This window comes from Sorex araneus, chromosome 3 (genome assembly GCF_027595985.1).
Source record: "Sorex araneus isolate mSorAra2 chromosome 3, mSorAra2.pri, whole genome shotgun sequence".
NCBI lineage: Eukaryota > Metazoa > Chordata > Mammalia > Eulipotyphla > Soricidae > Sorex > Sorex araneus.
Window position 1 is genome coordinate 151,794,691 of NC_073304.1, and position 15,065 is coordinate 151,809,755.

The following is a 15,065-nucleotide window of genomic DNA, read 5'->3' on the forward strand; positions in this document are numbered from 1 at the left end:
CCTCTGTATCTAATGAGCAGTTTGCCGGGAGTACATGACAGAAGAACACGCTTTCAAAAGGGTGTTTTGGGTTTGGGCCACACATGGCAGTGCTCAGGGATGACTCCTGACTCTGTGCTCAAGGATCACTCCTGGCAGCCTTGGGGGACCCTATGAGATGCTGGGGATCAAACTTGGTGCAGCTGCATGCAAGGCAAGCGCCCTCCCTGCTACTCTCTCCCAGGTCAGAGTGGCTTCCATGCTGCCTATACATGGGTGCCCCTGACCTCAGTCCCCTGGACGACTGCATGTGCCCAACATGATCCTGGCAGCTCCTTTGTCTGATTCTGGTGCCACAAACCAAGGGCATGTGAACTCCACAACTAAAGTGATTCAAGCCCCAGAGAGCACGGAAAAGTATGTGAGCCCTACGGCTTGGAACTGATCCACAGAGATCCTGTTGAGCTCCACAACTGAATGTATGAGAGTCGCTGCCCAGGAGCAAGGCCGCCAGCAGACATGTCTGTGCTCCAAGCACAGATCCCGAGCATGGAGGCTGCATGTGCAGTGCCGTGGCCCCCCCAGGCCCCAACAAGCACCACAGCTACACAGTGTGCGAACTGAGGTGGTTCAGCGGCCCAGCACTTACCTAGTATGTGTGAGGTTCTAGGTTTTATTTATTTATTATTTATTTTATTTACCAAAAAGTAAAATAGGGGGCAGAAGTGATTAGACAGCGGGGAGCACACTTTCATTGTATGTAGCCAACTCGGGTTCCATTCCCAGCACCACATATGGTCCTCCAAGCTCTGCCAGGAGTGATCCCCAATAGCAGAGCCAAGAGTAAGTCCTGAGCACTGCCAGTGTGCCTCCAAAAGAAGTGATGTTGAAAATTTGTTGTCTGTGGGGGCTACTCCTGGCTTGATGCCAGGGGGACTCCTGGTGGTATTGGGGGACCATGTCATGCTGGAGATGCTAGGGCTCCTACATGCCTTTGAGTATCTCCCCACCCCCAATTTGCAGGTCTGGGAGATCAAACCAGGATCTCACACATGAAGGGCTGAGTCATATCCCTGGCCCAGTATTAATAATGCTTAAAGGATAATGAGTTATGAATATATGTGCATATTGTTCTATTATTTCCTTTTAATTTAAATTTTTTTCATAAAAGAGAAAAAATTTCAAATCTTCTTCACTTTCATCATGGGTGGGTGTGGGTTCTGCCTCTGTGCAAGGATCACTCACAGACCACCCTGCGCAGCCCTAGGAATCGGACCTAGCACAGTCAGCCCCATGCAAGGTGAGCCCTGAGCGCTGCACTGTATCTCCAGCCCTTCATTCTTATTTTGATCTTAGTCTCATCTTATCATGTTTGACCCAACACAATCTGAGATGGACACTCCAAAAATAAGAGTGTCACAAACCATCCAGTCCCCAGAAATCTCTGGCCCCATCCTTCCTGGTCCCTGATGCACCGCTGTCTTATCCAAAATGTCCGGTGAGCAAGAGAAACAGATCTGAGTCTAGTGAACGAGCAAGGGGCCTCTGCCAGCACTGTGGTCAGCTCTGCAGGTTGCCCTCTGAGGCAATCTGGAAGGTTCTAGAGGGTTCCTGTGCTCAGGGACACTTCCCTTAAAGCTGTAACCCAGGCATCTGTGACCAAAAATGTGAGAGCGCTGGCAAGAGGCTGCCTGGAGCTGATCCTTGTGGGACTAAAGTTCCCACACACCATAGCTGAGCAAGGCATCAAGGGGAAGCTTCAGGGGGCTGGAGCGATAGCACAGCGGGTAGGGCATTTGTCTTGCACGCGGCCAACCCGGGTTCGAATCCCAGCATCCCATATAGTCCCCTGAGCACCGCCAGGAGTAATTCCTGAGTGTAGAACCAGGAGTAACCCCTGTGCATCGCCGGGTGTGACCCAAAAAGCAAAAAAAAAAAAAAAGGGGGGGGGAAGCTTCAGCTGTGGAAGTGCCTGCGGGACCATCCGGGGCTGCCTGCTGGTGCCAAACGTGATCCTGAAATCCTGTGGCTGTGCCTGATGCCCAGTGTTGCCAGCATGTGGCAAGTGTGTGTGAGCATCACAAGAAAAACATGCAAATGTCACAAAGGATGCCATGGAGACCCCTGGTCGCCGTGGAGACCCCTGGTCATCGTGGCAACACCAACTGAAGGAGCAGAGGGGAAGGGGAATGTGACTCGGCAACTGTGCTCATTTCAGGGACTGACAAGGACCAAACATCTGGAGTCCAAACATCTGGTCCTGGTCACTTTCTGAAACAACATGACGAGTGCCTTCTTGGACTTACTGACTTTGGAAGCCTACCAGACAGTTCTTACAGAAATGTGTACAACATACCATTTTTATATTTTTGTTTGTTTTGTTTTTAATTTGTGGGAGGTTTTGGACCACACCCACTAGGTTTCTCTGGGCTCTGCATTCAGGGATCACACCTGGTGGGTTTCAGGGGAACCATGTGGGGTGCCAGGAAGTGAACCCAGGCAGAACGCAAGGCAAGAGCTTTAACCCCAGTACTACTTTTCTGGAAAACATGCTGTAAAGGGGAATAAGTAATGTAGGTAAAATAGAATACTAATATCACCACTTGAGGGGTTTTGTTTTGGGGCCACACCCAGTGATGCTCAGGGGTTATTCCAGGCTCTGCACTCAGGAATCATTCCTTGTGGTGTGATTCCCAGTGACCATATGGGACGCTGGGAATTGAACCCAGGTCAGCCACACCTTCTCACTATCCTATTCCAGTTCCTAATGTCACCATCTTTTTTTTTAATGTTTTTTAAATTTTTTAATTTTTTTTTATTTTATTGAATCACTGTGAGACATAGTTACAAACTTTCATGTTTGAGTTACAATCACACAATGACCAAATATCCATCCCTCCACCAGTGCACATTCCCCACCACCAATATCCCCACTTTCCCACCCTCCCCCTACCTCCATGGCAGACAATATTCCCCATACTCTCTACTTTTGGGCATTATGGTTTGCAATGCAGATACTGAAAGGTTATCATGCTTGCTCCTTTATCTACTTTCAGCACACATCTCCCATCCCGATTGATTCCTCCAACCATCATTTTCTTAGTGATCCCTTCTCTATTCCAGCTGCCTTCTCCCCCACCACTCATGAGGCAGGCTTCCAACTATGGCCCTTTTATCTACTGTCCTTGAGTGTCAGTCTCTTGTTATGTTATTTTATACTCCACAAATGAGTGCAGTCATTCTATATCTGTCCCTCTCTTTCTGATTCATTTCCCTTAGCATGATACTCCCCATGTCTATCCACTTATAAGCAAATTTCATGACTTCATCTCTCCTAACAGCTGCATACTATTCCATTGTGTAGCTGTACCAAAGTTTCTTTAACCAGTCATCTGTTCTTCGGCACTTGGGTTGTTTCCAGATTTTGGCTATTGTAAACAGTGCTGCAACGAACATATAGGTACAGATGTCATTTCTACTGTGCTTTTTTGCACCCTCAGGCTATATTCCCAGAAGTGGTATTGCGGGGTCATATGGAAGTTCAATTTCTAGTTTTTGAAGAATTGTTCATATTGTTTTCCAGAAAGGCTGGACCAGTCAGCATTCCCACTAACAGTGAAAAAGCATCCCTTTCCCCCACATCCACGCCAGCACTGGTTGCTTTTGTTTTTGTTTTGAATGTGTGCCAGTCTCTGTGATGTGAGATGATATCTCATTGTTGTTTTGATTTGCATCTCCCTGATGACTAGCAATGTAATATCACCATCTTAAGGGAGAAATTCAAGAACTAGGAATGTACTTCAGAAGTATAATATTTGTCTTGCATGTATGAGGCCTTGGGTTTGATCCCTGGCACCACAAAAATAGATAGATTAAAAAAATTCAACAAAACTTCTATTAGGTGAATTATATGTGTGAACATGGAAATGGGTGAGGAAGATACTAAACATGTCACCAAAGAATGAAAAATATTTTTTCTTTAAAGAAGTATTATTTATTTTTCTCATCTTCTTCAAACACCCTGGTTTACAAAGTTGTTTATGATGATGTTACAGACATTCAATATTCCAACACCAATCCCACAACCACTGTCACCTTCCTTCCACCATTGTCCCCATTTTCCCAATCACCTCTCAAAGCCTGTCCCCTTATCAGGCCCATGATAATTTATTTCATACAGCTTGTTGCTGCTAAGTAATAATAGAATAATTAAAAATACTTCAATAAAAGAAAATTTATGAAAATTGTTTTATCTCACAATGGGGACTTTTAAGTCCTGTCTGAGGGTTTGCTAAGCAGTTGTTGCTAGTTAAGCCTTCTGTGTTAATGTTTTTGTTAACCAAGCTTAGTTGGCTCCTATATTACATTCCCATTCAGTCTGGTGAGCTCCTATTGGGATGTTAGTACTGTAGAGTTTGGAGAAGTTGTCCAGAAAATCCAGAATATTTAACTGGGCAGTGAGCTTGTTAAAAATGGCGGTGGCTGGGGGCTGGAGCGATAGCACAGCGGGTAGGGCGTTTGCCTTGCACGTGGCCGACCTGGGTTCGATTCCCAGCATCCCATATGGTCCCCTGAGCACCGCCAGGAGTAATTCCTGAGTGCAGAGCCAGGAGTAACCCGTGTGCATCGCCAGGTGTGACCCAAAAAGCAAAAAAAAAAAAAAAAAAAATGGCGGTGGCAGTGCAACATGGCTGTGGTTGTCAGAGCTTCTGGGAGTATAGGAGATTGGGGGAGGTCGCTCACCCCAACTCCAAGAAGGTCCAGAGTTTTCAGGCAAAAAATAAGGGAGTATCTGAAATTTTTGGCCGTTTGGCATCTCTGTGGAGCTCAGTCATGAGGTGGTGTAGTCTGGCCTTAGGCATGGCGATAGCTGTTGGGTGTGAGTGTGGCTGCCGGGGCTTCAGCAGGGCAGACACTTGGTCTGCCCCCACTGGAATAGAGACTATTTCTTGGGCAGAAGAATGATAATATAGGGGGTAAGACACTTGCCTTGCAAATAACTGGCCACAGTTTGGTGTCTGGCACCATATAGGGTCCCCTGAGCATTGCTAGGTGTGATGCCTGAGCATATCAGGTGTGACAAATAATAATGATAATAAAACGAAAATGAAAAAGGAATCATTTCTTTTTTTTTTCTTTTTGGGTCACACCCGGAGATCCTCAGGGGTTACTCCTGGCTCTGCATTCAGGAATTACCCCTGGTAGTGCTCAGGAGACCATATGGGATGCTGGGAATCGAACCCGGGTCGGCTATGTGCAAGGCAAACGCCTTACCCGCCGTGCTATGGCTCCAGCCCCAGGGACCATTTCTTATTTAAAAACTGCCAAGCTGTGGGGCTGGAGCCATAGCACGGCGGGTAAGGCGTTTGCCTTGCACATAGCCGACCCGGGTTCGATTCCCAGCATCCCATATGGTCTCCTGAGCACTACCAGGGGTAATTCCTGAATGCAGAGCCAGGAGTAACCCCTGTGTATCCCCAGGTGTGACCCAAAAAGAAAAAAAAAAAACACTGCCAAGCTAGGGGTTGGAGGCATAGCACAGCAGGTAGGTGCTTGCCTTCCATTTGGCCAACCTGGGTTTGATCCCAAACAACCCATATGTTCCCTTGAGTCTGCCAGGAGTGAACTCTGAGTGCAGAGCCAGGAGTAACCCCTGAGCACTGCCAGGGGTGACCCAAAAAACAAAACACAAAACTGTGAAGCTGAAGCAGGGGCCGGAGAGCTTGTTGTTCCTTGCACAGGCCCTAGGTTCACTTTCTAGTTCCTGGCGCTCCCCCAGGCACCATTGGGGTGTCCTGATGAGCCTCAATGGTGCTGAGTCCAAGCAGCACTGGGCTGGGTGCTGGGCCCTTGACAGTGAACACCTACCACTCCACCAAACATAAGGAGCAATGTTTCTAAAGGTAATCTGGAAACAAATGCAGCACCTTTCCAGTGTCCGCTACTGTGTAACACCCCATTCCCAAACTCCTTAAGGCAATGGCAACATTCCTTTGCTCAAAAGTCTGTTATTTCCCCCACCCTGTGAACAGGTTGTTCCACTCTGCTGGGTGAGAGTGTCTCACCGCTTGCTCTTAGCAGCTGTCCCCAGGGATGTTGGCTGTCCCCTTGGAGCTTGCAGGGCCATGTCCAGAGAAGCCCTGTTCCTGACCTCCTTCAGCATGCAGAGAGCTTCAAGGCTGGTGTTCTGACCAGAGCAGAGAGGCAGCTCTATCAGCTCCCGGGAAGCCAGCCTCAAAGCGACAGCCACAATGGCCTTTCCAGGTGCAAAGGAACTGGAAAGAGAGTGTGCCTCTTTTTGGGGGACAACAAACAGTGTAGCTTCCCATGTAGTGCCAGGAGGTTTGGGGTGACTCTCAGTCAAAAGATCCGGGGTTCAGTATAAGGGTCCAAGAATTCTGCTGGGGCCCTGCATCTGGGGTCCCATCCTGAATTGCGTGGGGGATGAAGTAGTACTGGGAATCAAACCCAAGCTGGGAGCATGCTAGAAATGTGCACACACTGCATTACTATCTCTCCACCTCAAGTTCTATCCCTGGGTGGGGATGTCAACATTTCTCAGTCGGCTGTAGACTCAGCAATAGGGCCATGTTCAGAAAATTCTATTTCCTGTATGTTCAAATCCCTTTTTTTTTTTTTTTTGCTTTTTGGGTCACACCCAGCGATGCTCAGGGGTTACTCCTGGCTTTGCACTCAGGAATTACTCCTGGCGGTGATTGGGGGACCATATGGGATGCCGGGGATCGAACCTGGGTCGGCCGCATGCAAGGCAAACACCCTACCCGCTGTGCTATCACTCCGGGCCCTCCTTTTTTTTTTTTTTAATCAACCAAAGCCCAGGCTTTGTTTGCTTTTGAGAATCACTCAGTGTTTGGGAGTCACCTGGGGACTCCCACTGGGTGCTCAGGGGAGCATGTGATACTCGGAGTCAAACAGGGGCTCCCTGGGTCTTCCCACACCCTCCTTTTTTTCCCTTTGGATTTTGGGTCACACCCAGTGTGCTTAGGGCTTACTCTCTGGCTCTGTGCTCAGGAATGACTTCTGGTTGGGTCAGGGGATCAAACCTAGGTCAACCACATGCAAAGCAAACACCCTACCCATTGTACTATCTCTCTGGCCCTCTATTTTTTTTATTTAATTTATTTATTCATTTATTTATTTAGCTTTTTGGGTCATACCTGGTGATGCACAGGGGTTACTCCTGGCTCTGCACTCAGGAATTACCCCTGGCCGTGCTCAGGGAACCATATGGGATGCTGGGATTCGAACCCTGGTCGACTGCGTGCAAGGCAAACGCCCTACCCGCTGTGCTATCACTCCAGCCCCCCTCTATTTTTTTTAATGGTCCTTTCTTTCAGTACTCAAAGGCTGAAAAGGGAGGAGGCAACATAAGTTAGGACTGCAAATTTAGTTTGGGGTGTAACATACACCTACTATGTAAAACAAAATACTTCCATTCAAAAAGTTGTCAGTCTGCAGGGGTGACCTCTGAAGTCAGATGCCAAGTGTGGTCGAGACATGGAAGAGACTTCATTGTTTTCACCTGATCCCTTATCTCCAAAGCCTTCTTTAAGGGAGAAGGTTAAGAATCCATGCTTCATTGGGTGTTCCTTGCAGTAAAAACTCTTGCGGGCATCCAGCACCTTCTGGAGGAGTCAGTCAAAATTCCAGTGTTCGCTGAGTACAGGACCTAGTAGGGGGGGCGGGGTTGCAAATACACTAATTGGCTGTCTGTCTGTCCGGAGGTAAAGGACACCGGGGAAGCCAAGGTGCATGCCATTTTCTCCAAATGCTGTTCCACAGCTGACCTTTCCAGGTCTCCATCTACAAACCGGAGCCCGTGTCTGCCTTGCTCTGGGCGCCTGGTGTGCACAGGGCGTGGGCAGCGGGGGTTATGTTCAACTCGGTTTTGATCAAAGGGGTTTATTATTATTTTTTCATCGAAGGAGAGTTATGAGATAGTACCGCGAATTCCCATCACCACTACCCATTATTTTCTGGCTATTTTGTCAGCCATGGATTCTCTCCTTCCAGTAGCTCTGATGACCCAAGACAAAACGGAAACGCGGGAGAAGGCGAAAGCAAAAGAAAAGAAAGGGCCTGAGAGCCAACGTCCGGCCTTTCGTCCCGCGGTCCCTTTAAGAGGAGAACCTATTGGGACCTGCAGTCCCAACGACCCTAGTTTTAACCGAAACCTAACCCGGACTTCCCCCTCTCTACTCAAATAAGACCAACTTTGGATTTTCTCTCCCCTGCGGACCAATCAGGTTCTGTTGCCAGGCAGACTTGCGCTGCCGCGGTGCGAACGCGGCGCCTTCTGTCTCCGGGCGGCGGCGGCGGCCAATGGCAGAGCAGATCGCCCGAGTATCCGGGCAGACTGGAGAGACTCCAGCCAACCAGAAAAAAGAAAATAGAGCAACGCACCAGCCCGCTGGGCCCGAGCGTGGGGCTGGGCCGGAGTGAAGGTGGCTCCGAGGTAGTTTCTCTTTCCGCCGTACCTTGGTTGTCGTTGTGTTGGGAGGCGCCCGTGCGAGGTAGGGCGGGGGTGGCGGAGTCGCGGGGTGCGCGGCGGCAGACCCGGGCGCCCTTCCCAGCTCTCCATCCCCGCGCACGTGCCCGGATCCGGGACCCCGTGCCCCCCGCGGGTACCGACGCCCCGACCCGCAGTGCTGCGCCTCGCGCCCCCCTACGCGGCCCCCGCCCGAAGATCGCGGGGCGGGCAGGGAGCGCCCCGGGTGGGGTGTCGGGGATGACGCAGGGGCCGCCGTGGGCGCGGGCTGGGGTCCTGACAACTCGGGCCGCCGTGTTTGGGTCCGTCCTGGCCTCCCGGGCCAGTTCAGCCGTGAGGGGGTCTGGTGGAGCACTGAGAACTTTGTTTGGAGGGTGATGATGGCTGGGTTCTCGCCTGGAGGAGGGCAGCGCGGGTGCGAGGCAGACAGCATTGCTTTGTAACGCGGCCCGCATGGGTCCGTCTCCTTCTGCACTGCTCTCTCCATTCAGGGCTCTGCGGGGAGAATGGACACGGCCCGGGCCTCTTTGGGGGTACATGGGCCCGAGGAGTGACAGGGTCAGTGCCATCATTCCTCTTTTCAGAGAGGAGGCAAGTGAAGACAAAGATCGCTATGGAAATTTGGAGGTTTTCTACGCCCCCAGGAGGGACTCCCTGGGATGCCGAGGCCAGAGAAGTTAAATCTTCCTGTCCTGTTTCCTCTCTAGCCCTCCTGCTGGGATGGCAGAAGATGAGCCTGATACCAAGAGCCCCAAGTCTGGGGGAAGGGCCCCCCCAAGTAATACTGAAGCTGGTGAACCCACCTCCCTTCTTCAGAAGCTCCGGGGTACCATTTCGTAAGTACTCTGCACTGCGCATCTTCAGTACCCCCAGATAGTGCACAGTCTCCCAGCACTTCCCTTCCTCTGCCTGGGACCTGCTGAGGGGACTCTTGTCTTCATGGTGGCACTCTTGTCCACCTGCTGTAGTATTGGCATTCTCTCCCTCTCCCCAGCAGGGGTGCAGGATAGTACTCAAGTGACCTCTAGCCTTTTCTTCCTTCCACAGCAAGGCTGTGCAGAACAAAGTGGAGGGGATCCTGGTAAGTGTCTGGGGGATCCTGGAAAGATGGAGCTGGTGGGGGGGTGAGGAGGGCGCAGAATTGGGGAGGCAACACATTGGTGTCTGCCCTTGAAGAACATAATCGACTTTGCTGCTTGCTGCTGTGTTGCTCTAAAACATCTCTCTTCCTCTGGCTATGACCTCTCAGGGAGGCACAAGGTAGAAATACAGTCATGGCACCTGTCCCATCCCTGCTCCCCGCCGGAGCCCTTGATGCTCCTCAGATCCTTGAATCCTTTTCACTCTCATCCTCTCCAAGCTGACTAGACTTTTGGTTATCCTGAAGGCCTGCTTTGGGTCCTTCCCGGCCTCATTGGTTCCTGTCTCTGTTCCTCTCTGCCTCAGCAAGATGTCCAGAAATTCTCTGACAATGACAAGTTGTATCTCTACCTTCAACTTCCCGCTGGGCCCAGTGCTGGAGACAAAAGGTAAGCTGGGCGCTGGCTTCCAGCTGTCAGTGCGGATTCTCATGCAGGTTCTGGAGGCGGGGTGCAGTGAAAGGAACAGTGGCTCCTGTCCAGCTGTCCCTGCCTTGGCATACTGGGATAAGCTGCATTCTGGATAAACTGTGTCCCGCTCTCCTGACATGCTCAGTCTGGTCTGGGCCCGGGCAGCCCTCAGGGTCTTAGGAACACTGGTCCCCTGTCCTTGTACAGCTCTGAACCCAGCACCCTCAGCAACGAGGAATACATGTATGCCTACAAGTGGATCCGCAACCACCTGGAGGAGCACACTGATACCTGTCTGCCAAAGCAGAGCGTTTACGACGCCTACCGGTGGGGACTCCGGGCTCCTCCCCGCGTGGGGGTGGGGTGGGAGAATGGTTCTTCTCTGCAGAGTGAGGTCAGCCCTACCCAGCCCCTACTGGCACAGGGCTCGCCCCGAGTCCACAGCTGCCTCCCTGCCTCGTTGCCCCTCTGTGGCAGAGCTGGGGTCCCCAGTGGCCATCCCAAACATGCCCCCCAGGGATGCTCTTTACTGGCCCATAGCTTCCTCTCTGAATATCTTCTGCATTTGCCCCCTGTGCCCCCTCTCGCTTAGAAAGTACTGTGAGAGTCTTGCCTGTTGCCGCCCCCTCAGCACAGCCAACTTTGGCAAAATCATCAGAGAGATCTTCCCCGATATCAAGGCCCGGAGGCTCGGTGGCCGTGGCCAGTCCAAGTATCCTTGCTGGAGAGGCTGGGGTGGAGGACCGGGCAGGAGCAGGGAACCAAGGGTAGAAATGGCGGCTTCCAGGCACTGCTGCTCCTTCCTTAACTGGTGTCAGATATTGCTACAGTGGCATCCGGAGAAAAACCTTGGTGTCAATGCCACCCTTGCCTGGACTTGACCTCAAGGGCTCAGAGAGTGTAAGTGGCATCTTTCCCACATGGAAGTGTGCAGCCATGGTGCCCAAGGCCCTGAGCCTGCCCCATGGACGGGCTGAGGGTGGAGGCGCTGTGTGAGTCTCTGTGGGGGAGGGCAGAGGTGGGCTGCCCCCGAGCCATCTCAGGTCAGTGTCAGAGTTGTGTGAGAGGGTGTGGGGGTCTTGACTGTGTTGGGTGTGGCATATGACAGGGCCTGTTCTTCCCTGATGCAGCCGGAGGTGGGCCCCGAGGTGACGCCAGCGCCTCGGGACGAGCTGGTGGAGGCTGCCTGTGCCCTGACCTGCGACTGGGCGGAGCGGATCCTCAAAAGATCCTTCAGCTCCATTGTGGAGGTCGCCCGCTTCCTGCTGCAGCAGCACCTCATCTCTGCCCGCTCCGCACATGCGCATGTGCTCAAGGCCATGGGGATTCCTGGTGGGTGCCCCCCACCCCAACTGCTTCTACTCCAGAGGCTCCCCACATGCTGCCTTTAGGTCACTTCCCTCTTCTGCCATGTGGGCGCTGAGAGGCGCCTCTCCCCTCCAGTCTGTGTCCTCCTCCCCTCACTGCTACCTTTTTCTGGCACTTCTACAGAAGATGATGATCATACCCCGCGTGAACGGTCGTCTAAATCTAAGAACGGTGTGGAGAGCCTGGGGGGTGGTGCCCAGAAGAGAACTGAGAGAACAGCCCCAGTAAGGAGGGGGGTGCCTGGGCGGGGGCTTGGGTTTGCCCTTCCTAAGGGCGGGAGGGACTCCATATTCTTCCCCTCATATTTCCCACCACGTCCAACTTCCCGCTGAACTCCGATCCTCTCTCTGCATGTTTTCAGCCTCCTAAAGAGCTGGAGTCCCGAGCTGGGACCACTGTCCCAGCACGCGGAGAGCGGAAGAAGAATGTAGTGGAGAGCCCAGCGCCAACAGCCAGTAACCCACAGGTTAACGCCCTGGTGGCCCGGCTGCCCCTGCTGCTCCCCAGGGCCCCGCGCTCACTCATCCCACCCATCAGAGTCTCCTCGCCCATCCTGGCCCCCAAGCTGCCATCAGGGACTCTGAAAGTGGCCACGCTGCCTCTGCCCAGTAGGGCAGGGGGCCCCCAGGCACCCGTGCCCATCATTAACATGATCTTGCCAACTGTTCCTGCTTTGCCTGGGCCAGGGCACATTCCAGCTGGGGTCCTCACTCAGCCCCGGGGCACAGAGCAAAGGGAGGTAAGCACAAGTGGTGACCCAGAAGCCCATGACAAAGGTGTCAAGAGAACAGCCGAAGTACTTGTGGGTGAGACCAGTGGGCAGGACCCAGCAGCAAAAGCAGCAAAGCAGGAAACAGAGGAAGTAGGAGGCGATGCCAAAAGAAAACGGGGTCGTCCTCGGAAATCAGGTGGAAGCAGAGAAAGGAATTCCACCCCAGACAAGTTAGCAGCTAGCGTGGACTCCACCCGGTCCTCAAGCATACCACATGCACCGAGTGCCACTTCCTGGGAAAGCGGCTCAGCTGCAGGCACAGAGAGATCAGGAGCTCCAGGGGCAGCTAGGAAGGGGACGCTGCCGAGACCGGGCCAGGGTCACGGCGCTGCCTCTGGAGGAGAAAAGGGCCCCATCTCCCGCCACGCCAAAGATGCAGAAGAGGAAATGCCTCTTGTTGCCTCCAAAGTGAGTGTCATCAAGGGCAGTAGAAGTCAAAAGGAGGCTCTCCATGTGGTGAAGGGAGAAGCAGACAGGTCAGCACAGGGTAATAAAGACTTGAAGGCACATGTGCTTCATACTTCCTTGTCCCAAGAGCGGAAAGACCCCAAAGCAATACCCCCATGATGAGTTCACGGGGACATTTCTGTCTGTGTTTTAATTTGACCTGTCAGCCTCCCCGAGGCCCCTCTCTGTCCTGCATCTCATTTGACTCTGTTCTGGCCAAAGGAACCCATTCCCTTCTGTATAGATCGCCACTGCATCCTGGCTGGGTTATACGGCGCCTGCTTCCTGCTTCTGACCTTTGCAGCTCAGCCTGCCCTTTGCTTTTGAGTAACTAAGAAATCAGTCATGGCCTTTCTTGCCCAGTCCCTATTCTTTCCCATGGAAGGATGGGGGTGGCATATGATGAATGTATAGATTAGACATATTTTGATTCTAAATCATAGTAAATCTGAGACTGACTTAAAAATAAAGATTCATTGGCCCACGTGACTGAAAAATCAAGAGCTAGTGCTGGCTCCAGGTAAAGTGGATCCATTGATTCCGCATGGCTTGGCCTGACTCAGTGTTCTGCCTTTGTGGGTCTTCTTAAGCCTGGGCCACCTTGTGGCTGCAGGGAACCCTAGAACCACAAATCCCCCCATCTATCTCCAACCAGGAGGAAACACCCCAAGATGGTACCAGGAATGCTTGCCTGTGAGGCACTTCTGATTGAGGCCCAGGCCCATTCCAATCCAGTCACAGGCCAGGAGGTGACCGATAATGGCTGCTCCTTGGGATAGAGGGCTTGGCTCAGCCTCCTCAGAATCAGGTGTCCGGGTGGGAGGAGTTGTTTGGGAGCCAGTGACAGCCATGACATACACTTAGGTTTAGGCTAGGCAGAGGACAGCTCCACCTGCTCTTTAGATTGCAACTGTAACCTCTTTCCAGTTTGCTGGCAGTCTGAGGAATGAGAGGAACTTACTTCTCTCAACTTCTCTTCAGTTTCTTCACACCACAGCTCAGAGCTGGAGCTCCTTCCTTTCCCTTCCAGAGTTTTAGTTTCCTCCTGCCTCATATCCCCTCCAGACCTGTCCCTGACAGTGGCAGGCAATAGATTTATTTCCCAGTCATCTTATTAAATGCATTCTGTATCCACCAGGTGTCAGTGTTTTGTCATACATGTATCAAGATTTAGCCAGGATTGTGGGGTTCAGGTGGGGTGGAAGGAAGGAAGACAGAGCACCAACAGGAAGGCAGTGCAGACTTCCAGGCACTTCCCAGAAAGGAGAGGAAGCTGCAAAGCGGTCAGTACTCATGGAGGACTTCCTCTGTAGCAGAGGGCAGCCAGTAGGGCATCTTGGTTCTCAAAAAAAAAAACAAAAAAAACGAAGACTTGTCTTTCAAGGAGACTTCATCTGTTCACTTATTTCCAGCACAACAGATCTTTACAAGATTATCATATGTAATACTTGGTATATATAAAGAATATATTTAACAGGAATAAATTATGAGGTGTAATAAACAAGTACTTATGACCCACCACCCAACATTAAAATATTAGAAACACTCTAGTTTCCTGTGTTCCTCCTGTCTCCCCTTTGCAGTGATCATGGACCTGATTTTTATTAATTGCTAAATATTTAATGACGTGTATGAATCCTTAAAAATGTTTTTTCATTTTTGCTTTTTAGGTTGACAAAAATGTTATAGTAATCTACAGTTAATTTTCTCACATTATTTATAAGATTCATCTCTGCTATAGCTATGATGCATTCATTTTCATATATATATATCTAAAACTCCATCAAGGGCTTAAACCACAAATAATTTACTTATAAATGGACATTTGAGTTGCTTCCAATTTTTTGCTGTTAAAATGCTGCTATGAACATTCTTGTATATGACAGTGCCTTTGTTTTTATTAAGATTTCTAAAATGGTTTCTAAGATTTTCCCGTTCATCAGTAAATCCTCTGAATTGGAGGCTGTGCCCATCCTCTTACTCTCTGGAAAAGTTTCCATCGGCTTGAAATGAACTGTCAATAATGAACTTGATTATTTGGTAAAACTTGCCTGGTAAGCTACTTGAATCTGGTATTTCTTTGTGGGTAACTTTGAAATCCTTGACACAATTTCTTAAATAATTACAGGCTATTTGAATTTTGTTTCTTCTTGAATCAATTTAGGTAAAGTTTTTCTAGGATTTGGTGCACTTCATGTCTTTATGAAAAGGAAGAAGTTTAAGTAAAACTTCTATTTTCTTTTTGGTCTCTGCTAAGTATTCATGTTTTCTTTCCATTTCTATTAACTTCTGGGTTGGTTGGTTGTCTTTCTGGTGCCAGGGATGGGCCACTGGGTTTTGTGCCTTCAAAGCGTGAACCCAGCACTGCACCATCGCCCCAGGAGGGTTTGAGCCTTCTCCATGCTTAGCCAATTACAGCTAGATTTATTTTTCTCTTTGT

At 50.7% G+C, this 15,065-nt stretch overlaps 1 protein-coding gene across 3 annotated transcripts; it reads left to right on the forward strand.

Annotated features, from left to right (window-relative positions):
• The first annotated feature begins 8,406 nt into the window (after window positions 1-8,406).
• Window positions 8,407-14,175, forward strand: RFX5 (regulatory factor X5). 3 transcript variants are annotated; one of them, XM_055130387.1, is made up of 10 exons: window positions 8,407-8,455; window positions 9,196-9,324; window positions 9,536-9,569; window positions 9,935-10,017; window positions 10,246-10,365; window positions 10,631-10,750; window positions 10,857-10,938; window positions 11,169-11,370; window positions 11,530-11,630; window positions 11,768-14,175. In XM_055130387.1, exons 2-10 carry the CDS (start codon window positions 9,209-9,211, stop codon window positions 12,743-12,745), a joined length of 1,836 nt encoding a protein of 611 aa, XP_054986362.1. In that variant the 5' UTR covers window positions 8,407-8,455; window positions 9,196-9,208; the 3' UTR covers window positions 12,746-14,175. The 3 variants fall into 3 exon arrangements, with proteins under 3 accessions (XP_054986362.1, XP_004618147.1, XP_054986361.1); XM_004618090.2 differs by having other exon boundaries at window positions 8,416-8,513; XM_055130386.1 differs by lacking the exon at window positions 8,407-8,455 and adding an exon at window positions 8,722-8,790.
• The last annotated feature ends 890 nt before the right edge of the window (window positions 14,176-15,065 follow it).

What these genes read in the sequence shown, in the direction of transcription:
- RFX5 (XM_055130386.1), top strand. Translation starts at nt 8,729, where the DNA reads ATGACGCAGGGGCCGCCGTGGGCGCGGGCTGGGGTCCTGACAACTCGG. An exon ending in AAGCTCCGGGGTACCATTTC is followed by an intron (nt 9,325 to 9,535) that starts GTAAGTACTCTG and finishes TTCCTTCCACAG; the next exon opens with CAAGGCTGTGCAGAACAAAG. An exon ending in CCCAGTGCTGGAGACAAAAG is followed by an intron (nt 10,018 to 10,245) that starts GTAAGCTGGGCG and finishes GTCCTTGTACAG; the next exon opens with CTCTGAACCCAGCACCCTCA.